The following is a 20,642-nucleotide window of genomic DNA, read 5'->3' on the forward strand; positions in this document are numbered from 1 at the left end:
CATCAAACTCTTATGTTCTAGCGATTTCCGGTATGGACTCACCATGTGGACTAGCAAAACTGGCCCCTGGTCCTATTGAGATTCCATGCGAGGAAGGGGGAGGAGTTGGAACAAATGATGCTGGTGATGGGGCTCTCAAAGCCCCACTGGGGGAGCTGGCGGCATGCAGATTTCCTAATAAAGGAAAATAATTATAGATGATCTTGCAGGACACATATTATGTCCTGTCCAAGGACCCCGAGTTAAGACTCTCTACAGACTAAAGAAACAAGTAGTAAAGCTCCCATGAATAGCACAAAGAAAAACTGGAACAATTTCAGTATGGAAAAAGAGATACATCAATTCCATGGGGCCCAAATTCTAGCTCTTATATTGACTGATGTTTAAAAAAAAAAAATCCAGTGTACTTTTTTATCCACTCACTCACTCATTCAACAAGTAGGCATGAACATCAATTTCATGCCAAGGATTGTTGTAGGTACTGGGGATGCAGCAGTTAACAAGAGACAAAAATTCCTGCCCTCATGGAGTTTATATTCTAGTATAATGAGAAAAACAAATATATGTCAGGTTATGCTAAGTGCTATGGAGAAAAACAGGGCAAGGTAAGGGGGATATATCGTGTAGTGGTGGAGGTGGGTGCTGTTCTTTATACAGAGCAACCAGAGACCTCTCTGAGAAGGGGCTATGTGGGCTGAGACGTGAAGTGAAGGATCAGAAGAGCTAGTGCAAAGGCCCCAATGGTAGCAGCAGTTATAAATAACAGGGGGAGGCCAGTGTGGCTGGAACAGCGTGAGCAAGGCGGGGAGGGGGGAATGGAAGACGATTAGGTCAGAGAGGTGGGAGGAGGGTCCCAGATCACACAGGGACTTGTAGGCCACTCTAAGGACTTAGGGTTTACCCTGAATGAGATGGGAGGCCACTGCAGAGTCTGGAGCAGAGGAGTCATGACCTAACTTCTTTTCCAGAAGGATCACTCTAGCTGCTGGTGAAAAACAGACTGTAGGGCAGGAGGCAGCGAAACCAGTTAGAGGCAACTGCAATTACCCAGGTGAGAGATGGCTAATGACTCGGGAAAGGGTGAAGGCTGAGATGGTGAAAGTGGTTAGATTCTGGATGAATTCTGAAGATAGAGCTGACAATATTCGGTAACTGACTGACTGTGGGTGTGAGAGAAAGAGGAGTCCAACATGACTCCTACAGCTTTGGCCCAAGTAACAGGAAGGGAGGAAGAAGCTGCCACTTGCTGAGATGCAGTGTCTATGGGAGAAGCAGCACAGGGCAGGGTTGGGGGGTGTTAGGAATTTAGTTTCAGCCGTGCTGAGTTTCAGATGTTGACTAAACATCTACATAGAAATGCTGAATAGTTAGCCGGAAAATACAGGACTCGAGTTTGGGGGAGAGGCCTAGATGGAGCTATAAAAAACTCGGAGACATGAGCTTAAAGATGGTATTTAGCCACAGGACTAGCTTTAATTTAGGATGATGAAGGGTGGGGACTATGGCTATCAAAACTATCAGTGCAACATTAAAATACTTGCTACATTACCATGACTATCCTCAGTACCAGCAGCTTTCAAATTCTCTACTACTATGTAAGAGAGTTTCATATTTTTAATGTTCTATAATACCTAATGCAGTACTAATTCAATACAGTATGAATTCAATATTAACATATTTATATTCAATAAATGTTAATCAACTTGATTAACCTTTAAGTATTATATTTACATATTTAGCTGTGTGATCTGGACTAGTGACTTAACTTCTCCATGCCTCAGTATTCGTTTAATCGTTTATTCCCTAGGGAATAAACGAATTCCTTTAATTCGTTTAATCCCTAGGCATTACCCGTTTACTGCCTAGGGATTAAAGGGTAAAGTGCTTAGAACAGGGCTTGGCACACAGGAAGCACTATATACCTGTCTGCTACTAAAATTATTTCAAAATAATCATCTCTCCTTCCTTCTATACGAAACCAGTCTCAACCCACATCCTAGAAACTCCCTCCCCTCGGGTGCTGGGACCCCGCTTCCCGTTCTCCCCCTTGCTCCCCAGCTGCTCCTCCTCAGGCTCCCACACTGTCTACTGTCGGAGCTTCACAGGGTCTGAGTCTCCCACCAGCTCAGGGTTCAGGGACCTTCAATGACACGACAGTGACTTCCAAGTCTTCACCTGGGGTCCCACCATCTCTGATGAGCAGGGAAGGGCTCACCTACCCTAAAAATCCGATACCAGCGCTCCTTTTGCTAGAAGGTAAGCTCGAGAAGCAGGACTGCTATCGGGCTCACTGCTGAATCCCCAGCACCGTGCAGCATTAGACACAGAGCAAGCACTTAAGACATACCAACGAATTAATTGTTCTGTTAAAAGTCAAAGTTTGGCATTCTCCAGCAATTTTTTTTTTAAAGATTTTTTTTTGATGTGGACCATTTTTAAAGTCTTTATTGAACTTGTTACAATATTGCTTCTGTTTTATATGTTGGTTTTTTGGCCGCGAGGCATGTGGGATCTTAGCTCCCCGACCAGGGATCGAACCTGCACTTCCTGCATTGGAAGGCGAAGTCTTAGCCACTGGACCACCAGGGAAGTCCCTCTCCAGCAGTTTTTACAGCGCACTTCATGGGGTCGCCAACAGAGCCATCTTGTTCAGACAAGCAGGTTGTGGCCTGCCCGACTCTGAGGTGGGGCACTGTTCACATACACCTGGGCTCTGCCAACTCCTTCTGTAAGGGGGCTTCTCTGAAACGGGTCGTCGTAGCGGGAAAGCAGCCACAGACACTACATAAATGGATGTGGCTGTGTTCCGATGAAACTATTTACAAAACCAGGTGGTGGATAGGATGTGGCCCACAGGCCTTAGTGTGTCGACCTCTGACATAGATCATGTTGTGATTCTTGGAGTTGCGCCATGAGTCTGGCTCTGGGTGACAACAACTCCACTTAACTCAAACCTTTTAAAAGTGCTCCTGAATCATGAACACAGATTTCACAACCCTGCCATAATGAATGAATGGCAAATATCCAGCCACGGACTAGCAAAGCAGTTCCCTCTGACATCTAAGGCTACATGTGTAGTATTTCTCAGTGTGTGTGTGCGTGTGTGTATGCGTGTGTCTATTTTGGATCTGAAAGTTGAACACAAGAAGAGAATAAGTAATATCTTACCTGGAGACTGTGTGTGCATCATAGAGGGAGACTGGTTAACTGTGCTGTGATAAGATGTAGGGGGCGAAGTTAGAGGATAAGCGCCTGATGATCCTGGCTGCTTTGGAAATGGCTGAAAAGAAGAAAATTCCATGCTGGTAAAATGGCCAACCATGCAGATTATGTGAGTGTGGCTTTCCCCAATAAAGAGCTACAGTGTTAACATTTACACACATCACTGGTTACCAAATAGGAAAGGTGAGGTATGAAAATGCCCAAAATTCACAACAATAATGCAAGTTTTAAAAAACTCCCTTTCAAAATGTTTTAAAAATAGCAACATTCTCATTCCTGACCTTGCAGTACCACTACTTACAGCCCCCAAGATGTTTTTTGCTCATTTTATCTACCATATAACTGATTTATCTATATTATTTATCTACCATTTGACTGATTCTAAGATAAATTTCCCCCATATTTTAACATCTCTGAAATCAGTGTGTGTCTTCCAATTCATGGCATGTCGTAGTTGAACTGGCAGTGTTGTTTCGGGCAGTACATAAAAACAATACATTTGGTGGAGTTTTAGAGTCAGTGAAATATGGTAGTTCAGCCTGACCTCTACTCACCTTCACCTTCATCTCCAGTAATGACAATGTAATTCTTCCTAGTCTATTTTTTTAACTTGAGGTATGAATCACATACAGTAAAGCACACGACTCTTAAATGTATAGTCTGATGAGTTTTTATAAATGTAACTGCCACATAGATCAAGATACTGAAGGACATTACCAGAACCCCAGAGGCCTCCCTCACTCACCTTCCAAGTCTCTATCGCCTCCCCAAACTCTGACTTCCATCACTCAAGCTTGGTTTTGCGTGTTTTTGCATCTCATATAAATACTGAATGTACTCATTAGTGTCTGGCTTCTTTTGTTCAACATTACGTCAGTGAAATTCATCATTTCGTTGCATGTAGCAATAGCTTTTTTCATTTCTGTAAAGTATTCCACTGTATGAATATACTCCAGTTTACTCACTCATTCTACTGTTGCCGGATATTTGGGTTGTTTACAATTTTTTGCATAAATAATGCTGCTATGAACATTCCTGTGTTTTTTGGTTGCATTTTTTTAAATAAATTTATTTTTTGTTTATTTTTGGCTGTGTTGGGTCTTCATTGCTGCATGCGGGCTTTCTCTAGTTGCAGGGAGCGGGGGCTACTCTTCGTTGTGGTGCACGGGCTTCTCATGGCGGTGGCTTCTCTTGTTGCAGAGCACGGGCTCTAGGCACGCAGGCTCAGTAGTTGTGGCACACGGGCTCAGTGATTGTGGCTCGCGGGCTCTAGAGCGCAGGCTCAGTAGTTGTGGCGCACGGGCTTAGTTGCTCTGCGGCATGTGGAATCTTCCAGGACCAGGGCTCGAACCCGTGTCCCCTGCATTGGCAGGTGGATTCTTAACCACTGCGCCACCAGGGAAGCCCCTTTTGGCTGCATTTCTGTTGCGTATATACCTGAGGTAGAACTGTTAAATCATAGGCATGCATAATGTTCAGCCTTAGCACTCCGGAATAATGCTAAATACCACTGCAAGGTAGCTGTACCATTTTATACACCTTCCAGTAGTAAATGAGAGTTTCAGATGGTCCTAATACCAAATGTTGGCAAGGACTATCAATTTTTTTTTCCTTAAAGACATTTCTGTGGGTATGGGGTATTATCTCACTGTGGCTGTAATGTGTAATTCTGTGACACCAGATGACACTGTTCACCTTTTCTGTGCTTACTGGCCATTTGGAGATCATCTTTTGTGACCACATGGGTGATCACCTGACATTATTTTAAGTGTGGGAGTCTGAAGTTAATGCTGTTTCTGGTACTATTTACTTCCCATCACTAGAAGCCTCCTCCTGTCTTCCTTTGTCACTATTTTTTCATATGAATTTCTTGGGCATCTCGGGTCCACCAAGGACCTCCCTGCCTTTCAACAAAGAAGCAGAGCCACCTATGGAACTTGTTAAGCAACACAAATATGACACCGTTTGGAATTTCAGCTAGACATCACCTGTTGCTGGGGTGGTGGCTGGAGTTGTGAGATTAAAGAATCCATCATATCTCCTCCAATGGGAGAAGGGGGATTATCGTCCTCATTTACAGACCTTCTTCGAGCATCCTGATTGCTGTCAACAAACATATTCAGGAATGTCTATGGATATAAACAGGTAAAATTTAGATTATTTTACCTAACTTTAGTAAGATATTCTTAATCATTGAGAATGTGTTAACAGAAACAAACATATTATGTCCATTATCTGAAATGTAAGTTTGACACATGGCCACTATTGTTAGGCCAACCTAGAAGAGAGAGTGATCAATTTGAAGGAAGGGGGAAAATTGAGGAAAACAGTTAAACACAACAATAAAAATAACATCTAAGTTAAAATGTTATTATGTGAGCAAAAAGTTGAAGAAAGAAGTACACCCTGGCCAAAATATTTTCTTATTAATTTCTGAATCAAAAACGTGGAAAAGAATAAAAAGTTGTATGCTAGGCATATAAGTAACTTCAATGACTTGGAAAACTCCCTATTTAGTGAGAGTTCTCACTTTTTAAGCCAGAAAATATGAAAGAGGAAAACTTAATAAAGAAACTAAGCCACCTTTTCCCTTTTTATTTTATGTGACTTAATCTTAAACATCAAGAGTGGGACAGTCTTGTTTTATAGGTTATGTCATCAAAAATTAAGCAAGGCTATCAGAATTTATGTCTCAAGAACAGATTCTTTTTTTAAATATAAATTTTATTTATTTATTTATTTATTTATGGCTGTGTTGGGTCTTTGTTGCTGCACGCGGGCTTTCTCTAGTTGCGGTGAGCGGGGACTGTTCTTTGTTGCGGTGTGCGGGCTTCTCATTGTGGTGGCTTCTCTTGTTGTGGAGCACGGGCTCTAGATGCACAGGCTTCAGTAGTTGTGGCATGTGGGCTCAGTAGTTGTGGCTCGCGGGCTCTAGAGCGCAGGCTCAGTAGTTGTGGCGCATGGGCTTAGTTGCTCCGTGGCATGTGGGATCTTCCTGGACCAGGGTTCGAACCCATGTCCCCTGCATTGGCAGGCGGATTCTTAACCACTGCGCCACCAGGGAAGTCCCAGATTCTCTTTAATATGCTCCACCTTCCCAATCTTCAAAAATATAGATTACAAGCTTATCAGAATTACTGAAAAGCTTTTAAAGGTACATAGTCTGATTTCTAATTAAAGATAATAGATTATTCACAACACACATTTCATCTTCTCTCAACACCGCACTGAAACTCCTAAAAAAATTTTTTTAAGCGGTAAGTCACGAAGACAAAAAGAATGGGATAAGAGAGAAATAGCAATAAATTCTAGGAGGCTGCAGAGCAGATGGTTGAGTGGTAACTGAACTATCTGATGTGAGGAAGTTTCTTCTTAAGCAAGCAGTGGGGAAAGCCAAGAAGCAAAGCTATTTCCATCCAGATCTCCAAGACACACAGGAACTGGCAGCATCAGATACCCCTGGAAATGGAAATGAAACAGACTAAGAGCAGAGGACTGGGTGAAACGTCTTAAAGACAGTGAAACCCTCCAGAGCCTCTGGCACTCCCACTGAGTTAGGCTGACCTCTACCACCCAGGTGGAAGGTCTCTGATTGGGGCGGGGGGGGGGGGGAACTCTAGGATCAATTGACAGCAGGGGTACCATACTAAAATTAGAGATTAAAGTTTACATACTGAATGCTGAGAATACTAGTTTCCTTCTCTTATTTGACTTGCCAAATATTGGGAGCCAGATGCACAACGGCTGTGCAGTCTTGATACTCTTCTCTTGGTACTCACACTGGCCCAACAAAAAGACCTGAAGCTACTGACATTGGGAATTACCCAATGAAATGGCCCAAGCAGATCATCCTGCAGTGAAGATTACAGTCAGCAAGTGTCACCTTTAAATAAAAGCACAGAGTTAAGAATCACTTAATATTTGAAAAATACTAATATGAAAGAGATGAAAACAAAAAAAGGTGGATGAAATGGAGATTATGCAGGAAGAGGTAAGAGAAGATGATGCAGCCATATAGAACAGGATGTCATAAAATGAACTTTCAGAAACAAAAAGAGCTCTCGGAAATTTTTTAAAAGATGGCAAAAAAAAATTCTTGATGGAAATGAAAAATAGAAGGATTGGGAAAAAAAAAAAAAAGTAAATCTCCCAGAAACAAAGAGATAAAAAACAGAAAAGATAAGAAAATTAGAGGATAAGTCCAGGATGCCCAACTTCAGAACAGTAGGGGTACTAGAAAGAGCTAACAGTGAACACAAAGGAAAAGACTCGAGGAAGAGCACAAGGAAATTCCCCACAACAAAAGGATGTAAGTTTCCAGACTGAAAGAGTCCACTTAGTCACATAAGGTTCAAGAACTGGAACAGGATGAAGTGTCTCAATGGTCACAACAGAAGCTAGGGCACAATGGAGCAATGCCTTCAAAATTCTTACAGAAAATGACTGCAACCTAGAATTCTACACCTAGCCGCTCTCTCAACTAGATGACGCTAAACTAAAGACGCTTTCCGACATACAAGGTCTCAAATTAACCTCCCGTGTATCTTCTCCCAGGGAGCTACATAGAAAGTATTCCACCAAAACAATGAAGTAAACCAAGAACAAGACGTGGGGTCCAAGCCACAGGGCATGCAACACAGCAGAGAAGTGAAGGAATCTCCTGCTTCACCACCCCTCTGCAGATTCCTAAATCAAAACTGGGCAAAAGGTCTGGAGTGCTACCATTCCAGATTGGAGGTCAGAGGACTGTGGAAGAGATGTCTTCAAGATGAAACTGGTAAGGTATCTGATTTGTGAACGTACTGAGGGGAGAGTTACATATATGGTAGAGACTTTAAGGTTGAGTTAGTGATAAGTACAGAGAGAGCTAAGAAACAAAAAAGTTAATTAATAGTTCCCAGGAAAATAAATGCTGAGCAAGAAAGGAAAAGTAATCATAGTAAGCTTGGTAGAATAGTGTTAAATACTCATAATAATGTGAACACTGAAAAATTACCTAAATTGCTACCTAACCATATCACAAGGTTGGAGGAAAGAAAGAAGATGAATCTGTACTGGGAGCAGCCTGGAAAGGGGAAGGGACATATAAGAAAGAACTAAAAAAGAATTAAATCCTCATCTTCCATTATGAGAGTCAGATAATGCCCTCAACTAAGAAGTCAGCAAAGAGCAATGAAAGCATGCTATTTAGAGGTAAGGATGTAAATACCAAGAGAATGAGCTGTACTGTGTAAGAGTTGAAAACAGAGTAGGAAAATGGCAAGACTGGGACTAATTTTCAAAACAGGCCATTTGGAACTATTTGACTCTAAACTATAAGAACATACAACTGAGCTGTCACACCAAAATCTCCAGGGGTTGTGGCCCAGGACCCTACATTTTAAAAAAAAAAGTATCACAGCTGAACTGATGAACAAAGCTTCTCAATATTCACTGATAAAGACTACTTTTAAAGTTCCTTGAAGTTCCAAATAGCAAATAGGACTCTCTTTAGTATCTTTACTCATTACATGGTAAGGAAATAAAAGGAAGGACATCTTATCATTTCATATACCTAGGCACAGCACTTTACCAGAAGTTCTAGCTCCTTCAGAATGAAGTTGCAGAGATGATGAATTAACATGGCTACTCATTAAATTTAAACAGGAATTTGTTGCTTTCCCCGCCGTTATTTCCCCCTCGAAGGAATTGTTTTAGAGAGCACATTTATGTTTACTAATGCTGTAAACACTAAAGTCCATTACCTTGAGCCCTGGTGCAGGATAAAAACCTTCAACTAACTTGCTATTATCAAAAAGACTATAGGCCCCATCGCGTATTGCCACAACGCCTCGACTCCGGCAGTATATATCAATGCAATACATGTTCCTGAAGGCCAGTCTGATGTGGGTGGACGACTGCGGCAGGATGGAGAAGCACTGGTAGGCAGTGTTGGTTCTCTGGGTCAAGCCCAACATCGGCACAGTGGGCAGTTTGTTGATGGCATTCAATGGAGCCTGAGTATCAAACAGTACCTACAAGGAACAAATGCCGTGAGAGCATCCAGTCTGCTAAAACCTCAGAATTTTCAAAGTAAAATCGTCACAAATGAGACAATGTCCTTCTGGAACATTCCATAAAAACTTTCGTCGTTAAAGACAAGTTAAGTCCACATGATTTTTTGAGGAGTTTTACACGAGACACTAACACTGACTGAGTCTTATTTTTAAACAGAAAATGAACTTAATTACCTGTAATAACTGAACCACATTTGGTGTTTTGTTGAACATTTCTTGAAGCTGATGGAGAATGGTATTGTGACAGTTACTGCATCCTGAGTTTGGACCAACAGTTCCCAAAGAAATGTGAAATTTCTGATGTATGGAATTCCACTGGATACTAATCTAAATCAAAGAGATTACATGTTTCAGAAACCGAGAAAGGAACAGAGTCAAGCAGAAGAAAAAATAATGTTTAAACAGTAAGGCAAAATGCCAAAGATCTAAATGAGGTCTTTTTTGGAAGCAACTCATTAGACCCTGTAAACTCCAGATGTGCTGTCCCTATGGACATTCACTGAGTATGTGTGTGTTAGACAGCCCACTTCTACTAAATAAAACAGAAGGAGAAGGTGCTAAAGAAAAATTTTTGATTAAACTTTATTTCAAAATTGTCATTGTTTCTTATTTTTCCATTTTCTCTTGAACGAAATAAGAGTCACCCCCTAGGTGAGTACCGTATTAAAGGGAAAGGAAGCCAGCCCCAACAGATGCCACCTTCAGCTAACAGATTTTAAGACACTCAAGTAATTTCTGATATTAAGTAATTTCTTTATGTGGAAGAGTCCAGAAAGAAGCTAGCTGGCTGAGTTTATATACTAAATTTCTAGGACTTTACATATGGGGTGGGGGAAAAAAATAAGAAACTACAGATTACGGGGAATACCTTCAAGATTAATACAGGATCAGATAATGTTAACAACCATGTGACTAAAAGCATAGACATACCACATTGTTCAAGACCATTCATACATAATCTTCATTATAGTAATCATGCTGCTAAGCAGATTTGAAATCAGTGAAGAAAAAAAAAAACATAAATACCAAAAGTATATTACCTTGCCCAAAACTCTTCAAGAATACACACTCCAAAGAGGGTATACTTTTTGTTTTCAATTTTAAAGAGTTAAGAATTATAGTATATTTTTTATCAATAAAGTATTTAAAATTTACCATTTTATCCCTAATTTTTACTTGAACCCTCAATTATTTCAAGAAAGTTTTCAGAATTTTTGAATTCTTGATTTTTTAAAGATATATGAGAGGAACTTTAGTTTTAATTAATTCATAGACTTACTGAACTTCCCTTGGTGGTTCCATAACACAAGATAAGTTTTCGGTAATTATAAACACGAACTTCTGAGAAAATGTTTAGATGAGTGGGTATGTCTAAACAGAAAGAAAACAAAAAGAAGTTTAAGATTATACATACGAAATTTTAAAATATATATTTGAAAAAGAGGGCATCTTGGCAATAGTATATGCCTAGATAGAAAGGTCTCTGTATATATAACTTAGTTTAAAAAAAAAAAAAAAAAAGAAAGGAAAAAAGATAGCAACAGCATAAATAGGTAGTAGGGCTTCCCTGGTGGCGCAACAGTTAAGAATCCGCCTGCCAATGCAGGGGACACGGGTTCGAGCCCTGGTCGGGGAAGATCCCACATGCCACAGAGCAACTAAGCCCGTGCGCCACAACTACTGAGCCCGCGTGCCACAACTACTGAAGCCCGCACGCCTAGAGCCCGTGCTCCGCAACAAGAGGAGCCACCGCAATGAGAAGCCCGCGCACCACAACGAAGAGTAGCCCCTGCTTGCCATAACTAGAGAAAGCCCGCGCGCAGCAATGAAGACCCAACGCAGCCAAAAATAAATAAATAAATTTAAAAAAGAAAAAAAGAAAAATTTCTTAAAAAGAAAAAAAAAAGCTGAAAGTAGTTCTAATAGTTTACTTAGTTGGTTGATAATAGTAATAATAATAAATAAATAAATAGGTAGTAGGCTTCAATTTCCATTTCGACAAAAGGGGGCCAGGGCAGGGGCGGAGATGCACTGAAGCAGTATAGCATAGTGGTTTATGGGTTCCAATTCCAGCTCTGCCCTTTATTAGCTATGTGAACTTCAGCAAGTTTCTTAAGTGTCTGTGACTTGTTTTCTTCATTTGTGAAACGAGGGATGATAAATTACCTCATAGGGTGACTGTGAGGAGTGAATGAGTTAATACAAGCAAGTGTTTATTACACTGTATGGCACACAGTAAACTCTCAATAAGCACTATTATTATAATCTGGTATACCTGTGTGTTGAAACTTCTCAATATATACGAATCATCACAGTGGCTGTCTCTCGGGGATAGACTGATGATTTTTTTTTTTTTTTTTTTTTTTACAATGTGCATGTTTTACTTCCTCAGTTAAAAATGGCGGTGGCGTGGTGGGGCATGCTTCCCCCTTCCCCCCGCACCAAAGGAAGATTATCACTTGTACCTGGTAGAGAACGTGCAAATTCCAACACACACTCATATAATCGTGCAATGCTATTCCAGTCATTAAGGAACATTTCAACCACTTTTCTACCACCAACAGGTTCAGACAACAGGTTTTCATATGTCAGATAAACATGCCGGGATGGTCCTACAGATTAAAAGAAAAGATTAATAGTAATCAATACAAAAAAAAATCCAGAAATATGCAAAGACAAAGTGTGTGAAGCATCTCACCTTGCTCCCTGGTAGAAGTGCCATTAAGTGGACAATTTGCAAACACTAACTCTGCCACCCAGGTGCGGTTATTTCTACCTTGTAATCGGAAAGTGCAGTCGAGAAGAGAGCGGTCCAGAGCCTTTTGGGTTTCCTCATTTACACCCTTACAGGGAGGAATTCTGGTGATGAAAGACAGCATATGAAGTGTACTTCATATCACAGAAAGACAAAAGCACAATCTACACAATGACAGGCAGGGTATCATATTAGAGGTTTGGTTCAAAGTCCACTACTAGGCACCTTCTGCAAGAGAAGGAAACAATTCATAGCAATTCACAGCAGTTAATAGCATTTAACCCACTTCCATTCATATCAGTATGGATTAGGACTCTCATTTTAACAGTGATGTTCGCCTTCATCCTTAATCTTGTTATTAGAAAAGACCACAATTTCTCAGAAAGTCAAAGATACTGGCTTTCTATGAAATCTACCTAGGACATCCTCAAGGAAAAGCTAAGGAGAACAAACTATTTGTAAGACCACTCTTTGAAGTCAGGATGACACAGTGAAAAGAACAAGGGCTTTGGAGTAAGGGACCTGCATTCTAATTCTGACTCAGCCACATTCAACCTCTCTGAATTGCAGTTTCGCAACTATAAAATGGAGATAAGTAATTACCTTATGGGTCACTGATTTTAAAACATGACAAAACGTATATATAAAGTACTTATGGTGGCTGATACAGCAGGTATTCATATATGTTAGTTTCTCCTTGCAGTAAAACCAAGTCTTGATCACTGACTGCCATGACAAAATTTCAGGTTCGTTATCTCCCCCCGCCTTCTCCCCTCCTCCTCTGTAGAGGTAACTCATTGTGATGGAGCTACACATGTATCAACTCATTTAACATACATACTGTCACTTATATATACCACATATACAAGAGGAATGTATTAGCTTCGGTGTCTTAAAATACCCATCTCTTGCAGCTTTATGAACTATCTTATTTGTCATAAAACATTATGAGGTAATATATTTTGGCTGTTTTTTCAGTAATGGATGAAATAATGAGATAATATTTAATTACACGTTATCCTTTAACTCACAGGGAAGGTGAGTTAATGATCAGACTTGGTATAATAATTATCAAAATCTAAGCAAAAAACAACAAATATAACTAGAAATATGGCATTTTGGTTCAGGCCTCTCATTCAGATATAACACCTAGAACAGGGTTTCTCAGTGTCGGCAATACTGACATCCTGGGCTGCAGAATTCTTTGCTGTGGAGGGCTATCCTGTGCAGCCCTGGCCTCTACCTACCAGCTGCCAGTAGCACCTCCCACCCCTTCATCTCAGTTAATGAGAACCAAAAATATCTCCAAACATTGCTCAATGTTCCCTGGCAGGGAACACTGCCCTGAGGTTGAGAACCACTGACCTAGAATAAACAATTTAAGAGAGAAAAAAAGAGACAGAGATTGTACATGGTAAAAAATAAAATCTGTAGGGGGAAAGAAAGCTATCCAGGTTGCATAAAAATAGAATTAATGTACTGAAATTTTCTCAGTTAATTAAAAATTCCACCACAGCTTGTTTTAAATGTACAGGTTTTCAAGTTTTTTCAAAAGTTAGTATTTCATACTACATACTTGTTATCACTCACTACCAAGAAGATTCTGTCCAACCTTATTTGGGGTAGTTATTATAGAAATGGCATACATTGCACATATGCTTTCAACTTCGGGTATACTGAAGACTTTTGCCTGCCCTTACCCCTCAAAATGTACCTCTAACCCACAGTAGTTATAAAGCAGCCAATTCAGATAGATTTTTAAAATCCTGATTTTGAAAATATAAATGCAGTACATTATCTTTCTTTCACATAAAATAGGTATTTCATGAAATCCATCTGGTTAGAAAATGAACACATAGAAGTCAGCATGTTTTGAAGTAAGAATTAAGTAAGACTCCTTCCAATTTATGTTCTCAGGGGCAACACGACCCTGAAAATGCATTCTATGTCACTTTCTTAATCTGTGATACCGATATAATTGGCTTTATTTCAAGGAACCTGCAAAATATCTACTTGCTTTTAAGGTTATACATGTAACAGAGAGAAATAACAATAACTTTAATCCTCCCTGCATGATCATGTGAGGTGGAAAAAAAAAAAAAACCAGGTTCCCCCAAAAGGAAACCTGACAAAATCGTTACAAACACAAAATACTATTATTCAATATATTCGCCAAAAATTAAGAACCGAGGAAGATGTTTCCCGGACAATGGATTTAACATATCTGAAAATTTCTATCATTTCAAAAAAGTGTTTTGATCTAAACAGCTACTCCTGACTGATTTTTCTCCTGTAATTCTGGGTACTGAACAAATTTAGAAAGTAAGCTTTGGTCTTCTAGGGCAGATGTGTGTCAGCAGTGCTCCTTCTCGGCCATCATGTGCTGTGTGTCAGTTTCGTTCTGAGGGATTTTACAAACATCAGTAACCACGTTATGTCCCGGCGGTGCAAAAGTGGGGAGGAGGATCACTCAAAGTGCTAGTAAAAGCAGCACAATTGCACCTACAAGGAAAGTGGGGTGGATTTTATATAGATTGCACGTGCATATGCAGAAGGACTCAGTCGCATAACTGACAAGCCGAGTCACACAACTTGCAAAAAGAGCTGGGCCTCTGCATTACTTGCATAAGCTACCAGAGGCAAACGAATCACGAGATGAAAAAACCTTGTGGGCGTGGCTGGAGGACCAGCACCACTGCCCATTACTGTAATGTTAGTTCAGGAGAGGGTGGAAAGTTTGCTTAAGAGCTCAAAACAAGGCACTGCGAGCATGCTGCTCTCGAGACTGTGTCATCTGTGCGGTGGGATCAAGGCTCTTGAGTTTGCACAAGGCAACAGGCCCATGAACCAGAGCAGTCTAAGGTGTTTACCATGATATTTTCAGAGATACAGCAAGGAGGCCTGCTCAGCAGATTTTCAAGGAGATAAGTTGAACAAGAACAGAACATATTTTTTAGCAAAGAGGAGAAAAATGTGCTCAATTTTAAAGCTTTGAAGTCATGCTCCCATTTAATAAGAATATACCTAGGACTAAATGCTTAAAAGAAGAGTTTCTGAAGATGAAATATATTAGAGCAATTACTTACTAATTATAATTAGATCTATGCCAGATTTTAATTTAATAAAATCATATTTAGACATTTATTATTTTTTCCTTCTTCATTTCTATGAAGAAGATACCCCCGATAATGGACAGCTTGTACAAAACAGATCTCTTTATCCATTCTATATACTTTCCTTTTAAGTTTTAAATAAAGAAAACAATAGCCAGGATATAGTAAAGACTTTCTCAAAAATTATTGTAAAATGAAGATTAAAAAATATGAAGTGCTTCTTCTCCAGGTAAGGACTATAATGAATTCTCTTGAGTTCAAGAATAAAGGGGACTGAAATTTCTTTTGTAAAAATGCCGAGAGCAAGATATTTTAAGATTCTTGCAAAACATGAAAAATATAACTAAGAGAATAGAACACAAACGTTATCATCATCTATTAATCTACAGTTGTCAAAACGAGTAAACAGAAAAAAATCCTATACTTTAGGCAGAAGTAATATAAAACCAAAGGCAAATTAATTAAAAGTTTTACATTTTCCTTTTGATGTCTATTCTAAGACCAGCTCTCTCCCCAGAAAGCTTTTTGTGGAGATGGCATTAAGGTAACCAGGCAGGGCAGCTATTCTAGTTCTTCAACTCTTTATCTAACGTGAGCACCATGACACATGGGTGGAGTGCACGCTATCTGCAAGTCCTTCCCATCTTCCGCAGGGCAAATTGATTCCCAAGTAACAAAAATTAAAGCCCCGCTGGCTCAAATTGCAGAGCCGCCACGTCTTGGCAGACAGGAATTCAATAAATAAAAATTGCTTCTATGATTTATATTATTAAGCAACGTCTAATAAACAATACAAATGCCCAAAAAAGAAAACTGCTTTGTGCGCTAAAAAGGCTGATCTCTTAAATGGCATTCTAGCTTTGCAAGTCCATCCTGGTCACCTTATAAATCACACACGCTGCCTTAGTTTTCCCTCTAAGCATCCTTTGGCCCCCTTGTCCTCTATCCGTTTAGAACGAAGCCCTCTGCCCATCTCCCTCTGCGTGCTCTTTCCTGGTGATCTAAGTTACTATCCCAGCTCAATTACTTTCACCTTGGTACTGACTCATTTACTTCTCCTGCCCAGACCAGTCACCTGGGCTTGAGACACACCCCTGCCTGCCCAAAGGGATGTCTAGGCACCTCAAACTTAGCAAAGCCCCTTCAAACTCACATCTTCAGTCCCGTCTCGGAAAACATCACTGTCATCCATCATTTGCCCGAGATAAAACTAAGAGTTATCTTTGCCACCTTCTCCTCTTTCTCACCTCCGACATCAATCTAATCACCAACCCCTTAAGATTTCATCCCCTAAGTCCTTATGGAACTTTCTCTGGTCCAAGCTACCAAGAACTCTGGTGTGAACCATTTCAGCAACTAGTTTTGCTACTTCAGTCTTATTCCCCTATCAGGGTGAGCTTTCAAAAACACCTATCTAATGATGTCAGTTTCTGCTTAAAATCATCTGATGGCTTCTTACTGCCATTGTGGTAAAGTCTACATTCCTTAAGGACACTTACAAAGGCCTTACAGGATCTGACCCCTTCCTGCTTACGTCTCTAGGCTCATCTCTCCTAACTCCTGCCACACCCAACTTCCTTCAGTTCCAGGATGCCGAGCTTTCTCTTCCCTTTAAGCCTTCATTTTAGCAGTTATTCCTTCCGGTTAGGGATGCCCACTCCCACTCTAGCTCCCTTTCCTCTGGCTAATTCTCACCTCTCCTTCAGTCTAGGTACAACTGGTACTTCCTCAGGGATACCCTTCCTGACTTCTGAACTGGCCCAGATCCCCCTGCTATGTGAACCCACAGCATCCTGAAGGGCCCTATCAGAATTCAAGGCTGACACATACTCACACTCAGTAAACACCTGTTGAAAGAATGAAAGATAAGCCAGAGGAAAGACATCCTAAAATACCAAGTGCTGCTGGATCTCCACTTGGCAGGTGAAAGAGAATGCTCCCCCAGACTGCAGTAATTCCATGCAGAAATCTGTGACATCCGCAGGTTCTGAACTCTGCTTTATGCTGACTCACGGAAGGAGAGGTGCAGCACTGGCAATGTGGCTGCAGCGTGTGGCACCAAGTCAGACACATGACCGGGACTTACTTCAATAAGCGAATCGCGTGACTGAAGCCATCACCTTCCATTTGCACTCCTTGATGTGGAATCTCCAGATTGGACAGCTGAAAAGAGAAAAGCACAGTTATGTCAGACCACCAATTTTACAAAGGAAACTACCTTTTCTAAGTACTACTGTCTCTATTCTCGTGGCATCTGTACTAGGGTCACTCTGTCCCAAAGTGACAACATATTAGGCATGAACATTGTGCCCCCATCATCCGATTTCCTGGGAGACCAAATAAGACTGGTTTTCTTGTGTGATTCAATTATGTTTGTTTGAAAACAAAGTTCGAGTCATAGCCACATCTCATTTTTAATCACAAACAATATTTTTCAGTTTATAACTTTTCTGGAATACATTTTTATTTTTAACAACTATTTCCTCCGTGAAACCCAAGAAGAAAAGATTTCCACTTTATGCATTTACCCAGTGAGATATCATTCCCAATTGGAGGACTCAGTAAATGAGTTAAAAAGATAAATGCAGGGATAGTGCCTGAGGCCCTATCAGTGGAACTACAGGTTATTTGGGTATGCCAGGAAGTCATCTGATCTAGCAAAGAAATGCTTGCCTTCAGCACATATTCCCAGGTCTTCTCTGACAGACTATTTATTTATTTATACCCACCTTGTTCCAGAAAGGATTTAAGGCAGCCCTAAGCATTTCACTGAGCCCTGCTCTTTGGGCCTGGGAAGACCAGAGGTTTAGGAAAATAGCTGCTGACCAAATAGGCAGTAGGGGTCCAGATTCAAAAGGAAGCAAAGTGTGGGAGGGCTCAAAAACACTGCTTCTCTTCTATGGATCAGAAATATAAACATTCCTGGTAAGATTAGATTTAGTTACTCACATTTCAATATAAATTACCTTAAGCAGAAAATGTGCTTGCTTTTACCTTTAACATGTCTTTTTCACTGAGAGAAGAAAAAGTTAAGTTTTTAACAGCTTGACTGAGTTCAGTAGACTACTACAGAATGTTACATGGCCTATGTGTGCAACAGGTATAGGAGCACAGAGAAGGGGGACAGAGGCCATATGTCTACAGGTGTCTATAGGGACACTATGAAGACACAAGTTTTTGCGACTTCTAGCCTGTGGGTAATGGGGAAGACAGCAGACGATGAATGAGGCATTACACTGTCCCTGGGCATCGTGTAGCCTCCCTTCCCACTGCAAGGGAGTAACTGAATGACATTCATGTAACCAATCCACATGGCACGATGAAAAAGCCCAACAACACAGTTAAGTAGATAGAAGCACGGACACTGCACAGTTTTGGAGCTTTGGCCAGTTCCCAGACAAGAGGACATCTGTCAAACTCACAGTTCTAGGAGCTGGGACATCGTGGACATAAGTATCTACTTTAGCCTATTTCTGGGCTTGGATTTTCTGGGCTACTGCTGCTCCTCACAATTTCACACCTTATTCTCGGCCTTCAGATCCCAAAGCCCTATAAAGCAGCGGTTGGCATACAACAGCTCGTGGGCCAAATCCAGCCACTGCCTGTTTTGGTAAATAAAGTTTTGCTGGAACATAGCCACACTCATTTGTTTAAATATCAACTATGGCTGGCTCACACTACAACAGCAGATTTGAAAAGCTGTAATAAAAGACTGTGACCCACAAAGGCCTAAAATATTTACCATCTGGCCCTTTATAGAAAAAGTCTGCTGATTCCTGCTCTAAAGCATCAAAATGTTTTCAACAAGTCTTCCCAAGACTATCATCATCAGCCCAACTGAAATAATCCACTTCCATGTTTCTAGGTCTCTTCTTCATTCCCAATAATTTACAGAGGGGAGGAGTCTTACAGAAAGTAAAACTTTAAACTAGAGGGAAATAATTAAGGTTTTGATGTATTACTTTTAAGGGCTGCCAATCCTTGGCCAAAGCCCTTTTTGGAAATACAAAAATGCAGGTTCTGTTACCTCCCTTTACTTTCATGATTGGGGATCATGCTGGATATCACAATTGTGTACTCTTGAAAGACACTAACTCTGCATAAGTCTACTGCTTCTTCCATGGGAAAAAAGTAAAAATTTAGTTTAATATTCTTTCTGACCTGCTTCTCAGAAAGGAACCCAATTTTATTAGTAAGCAATATGTACAGCTTCACCCACTGAAAAATGAGTCACCCCTTTATCAACTAACCATCTCTAAAAGGGTAAATCATGCTTCTAAGAGGTACAAAAGTAAGATGTTAATTCTCAAAAGTTGTCCTTTTGTTTTTTTTTAAACTAGGAAGAATTTACTTTCCATTTCCACAAAGAACAGAAGGCCCACAATTTGGAACCAGAGAGATGAAATAATTTAAGTCATGTTTTACATGTATACCACGAGATGCTGTGATTTCAACCCCACCCCTCCCAAAATATACAAGATCACAACCATCTGGTTCTCCTAATGGAATTCATGTAGCTTTAGCAAGGCATTTAAAAATTACTCAGAGTACCCCAAATTACCTCCAACCGAAGTCCTACAAATGGCATATTTGTATCACACATAGCGACAAAGTGAGCTAGAACTTTATTGAAGGCACACATTTCTCCTGATCGTTTGGTTTTCTTGGGTTCTACTGGACACAGATCATCAGACAACTAGAATTTAAGTAAAGAACGCAAGTGGGTAAAAAAAGTACATGTGATGCAATTAGTTAAGGCAGTTGTACTACTATAACAAAAGTCAAGGTTAACCAAAACAAATGTTAATTCATTCAACAAATATTTACTGAGCAAATATTGACCTAAACGCTGGAAATTTAGTAGTAAATATTATGTATTTAACAAGCTGTCTTGTGGAAAATGGTATATAATTATTAATTAAGAGAGAAACATTTTCAAGAATATGTAGACATTTGTTACCTAAACCTTATTGCTGTTCAGTCTCTTAAAAACCATACCAAATTCTTTCCCATTTAAAAATGGTTAAAGAGCACAGCAAAGTTAATACACGCAAACCCTGTGTTCATTTCTGTATGTGATCATACCTTGCGCTTGGTACTGCTTCTAGGCTGTTTCCCGTTTTTTGTACGATAAACTAATTCCTGGATGTTTTCCTTGAACTGCTGCAGCAGGAGGGCCATGACAGGGCTGTCTTCACGATCTGCAGCATTCACAGACATGAAGTAGTACTTGTATGACAGCTGTGTGGGTTTACTGGGAACCTCCAACATCTCCACAACCTAAAAAGGCCCCAAATCAGAAATGAGACTCAGAGACATAACTGATAAGTGTTGGATATTTTCCTCCTTATATCAAGTAGGGCTCAGAATTATATACCTAATGTGGATGTCTTTTTTCTTTAAACAAGGACAAATCAGTCATGATCTCAAAAAAAAAAAAGCACTGCAATTAAATATGTAATCTGTTTTCTAAAAAAATAGATCAGGCTAAAGAAC

The 20,642-nt window shown here is 40.2% G+C and overlaps 1 protein-coding gene across 4 annotated transcripts in view; it reads right to left on the reverse strand.

The window, feature by feature from the left end:
* Window positions 1–20,642, reverse strand: part of MED14 (mediator complex subunit 14) — a 73,363-nt gene that overhangs the window by 12,864 nt on the left and 39,857 nt on the right. For 2 of the 4 annotated variants that reach the window (XM_059910187.1, XM_059910191.1), the window contains exons 14-24: window positions 20,232–20,426; window positions 19,708–19,842; window positions 17,233–17,309; window positions 11,977–12,137; window positions 11,744–11,890; window positions 10,558–10,649; window positions 9,453–9,605; window positions 8,967–9,236; window positions 5,211–5,351; window positions 3,169–3,280; window positions 43–174 (exon numbers count right to left, since the gene is read on the reverse strand). In XM_059910187.1, the coding sequence (XP_059766170.1) occupies window positions 43–174; window positions 3,169–3,280; window positions 5,211–5,351; window positions 8,967–9,236; window positions 9,453–9,605; window positions 10,558–10,649; window positions 11,744–11,890; window positions 11,977–12,137; window positions 17,233–17,309; window positions 19,708–19,842; window positions 20,232–20,426 (1,615 nt within the window). The remainder of the gene's footprint in view (window positions 1–42; window positions 175–3,168; window positions 3,281–5,210; window positions 5,352–8,966; window positions 9,237–9,452; window positions 9,606–10,557; window positions 10,650–11,743; window positions 11,891–11,976; window positions 12,138–17,232; window positions 17,310–19,707; window positions 19,843–20,231; window positions 20,427–20,642) is intronic. The other 2 variants (XM_059910190.1, XM_059910188.1) reach the window with 2 other exon arrangements.

This window comes from Balaenoptera ricei, chromosome X, assembly GCF_028023285.1.
Source record: "Balaenoptera ricei isolate mBalRic1 chromosome X, mBalRic1.hap2, whole genome shotgun sequence".
Lineage (NCBI taxonomy): Eukaryota > Metazoa > Chordata > Mammalia > Artiodactyla > Balaenopteridae > Balaenoptera > Balaenoptera ricei.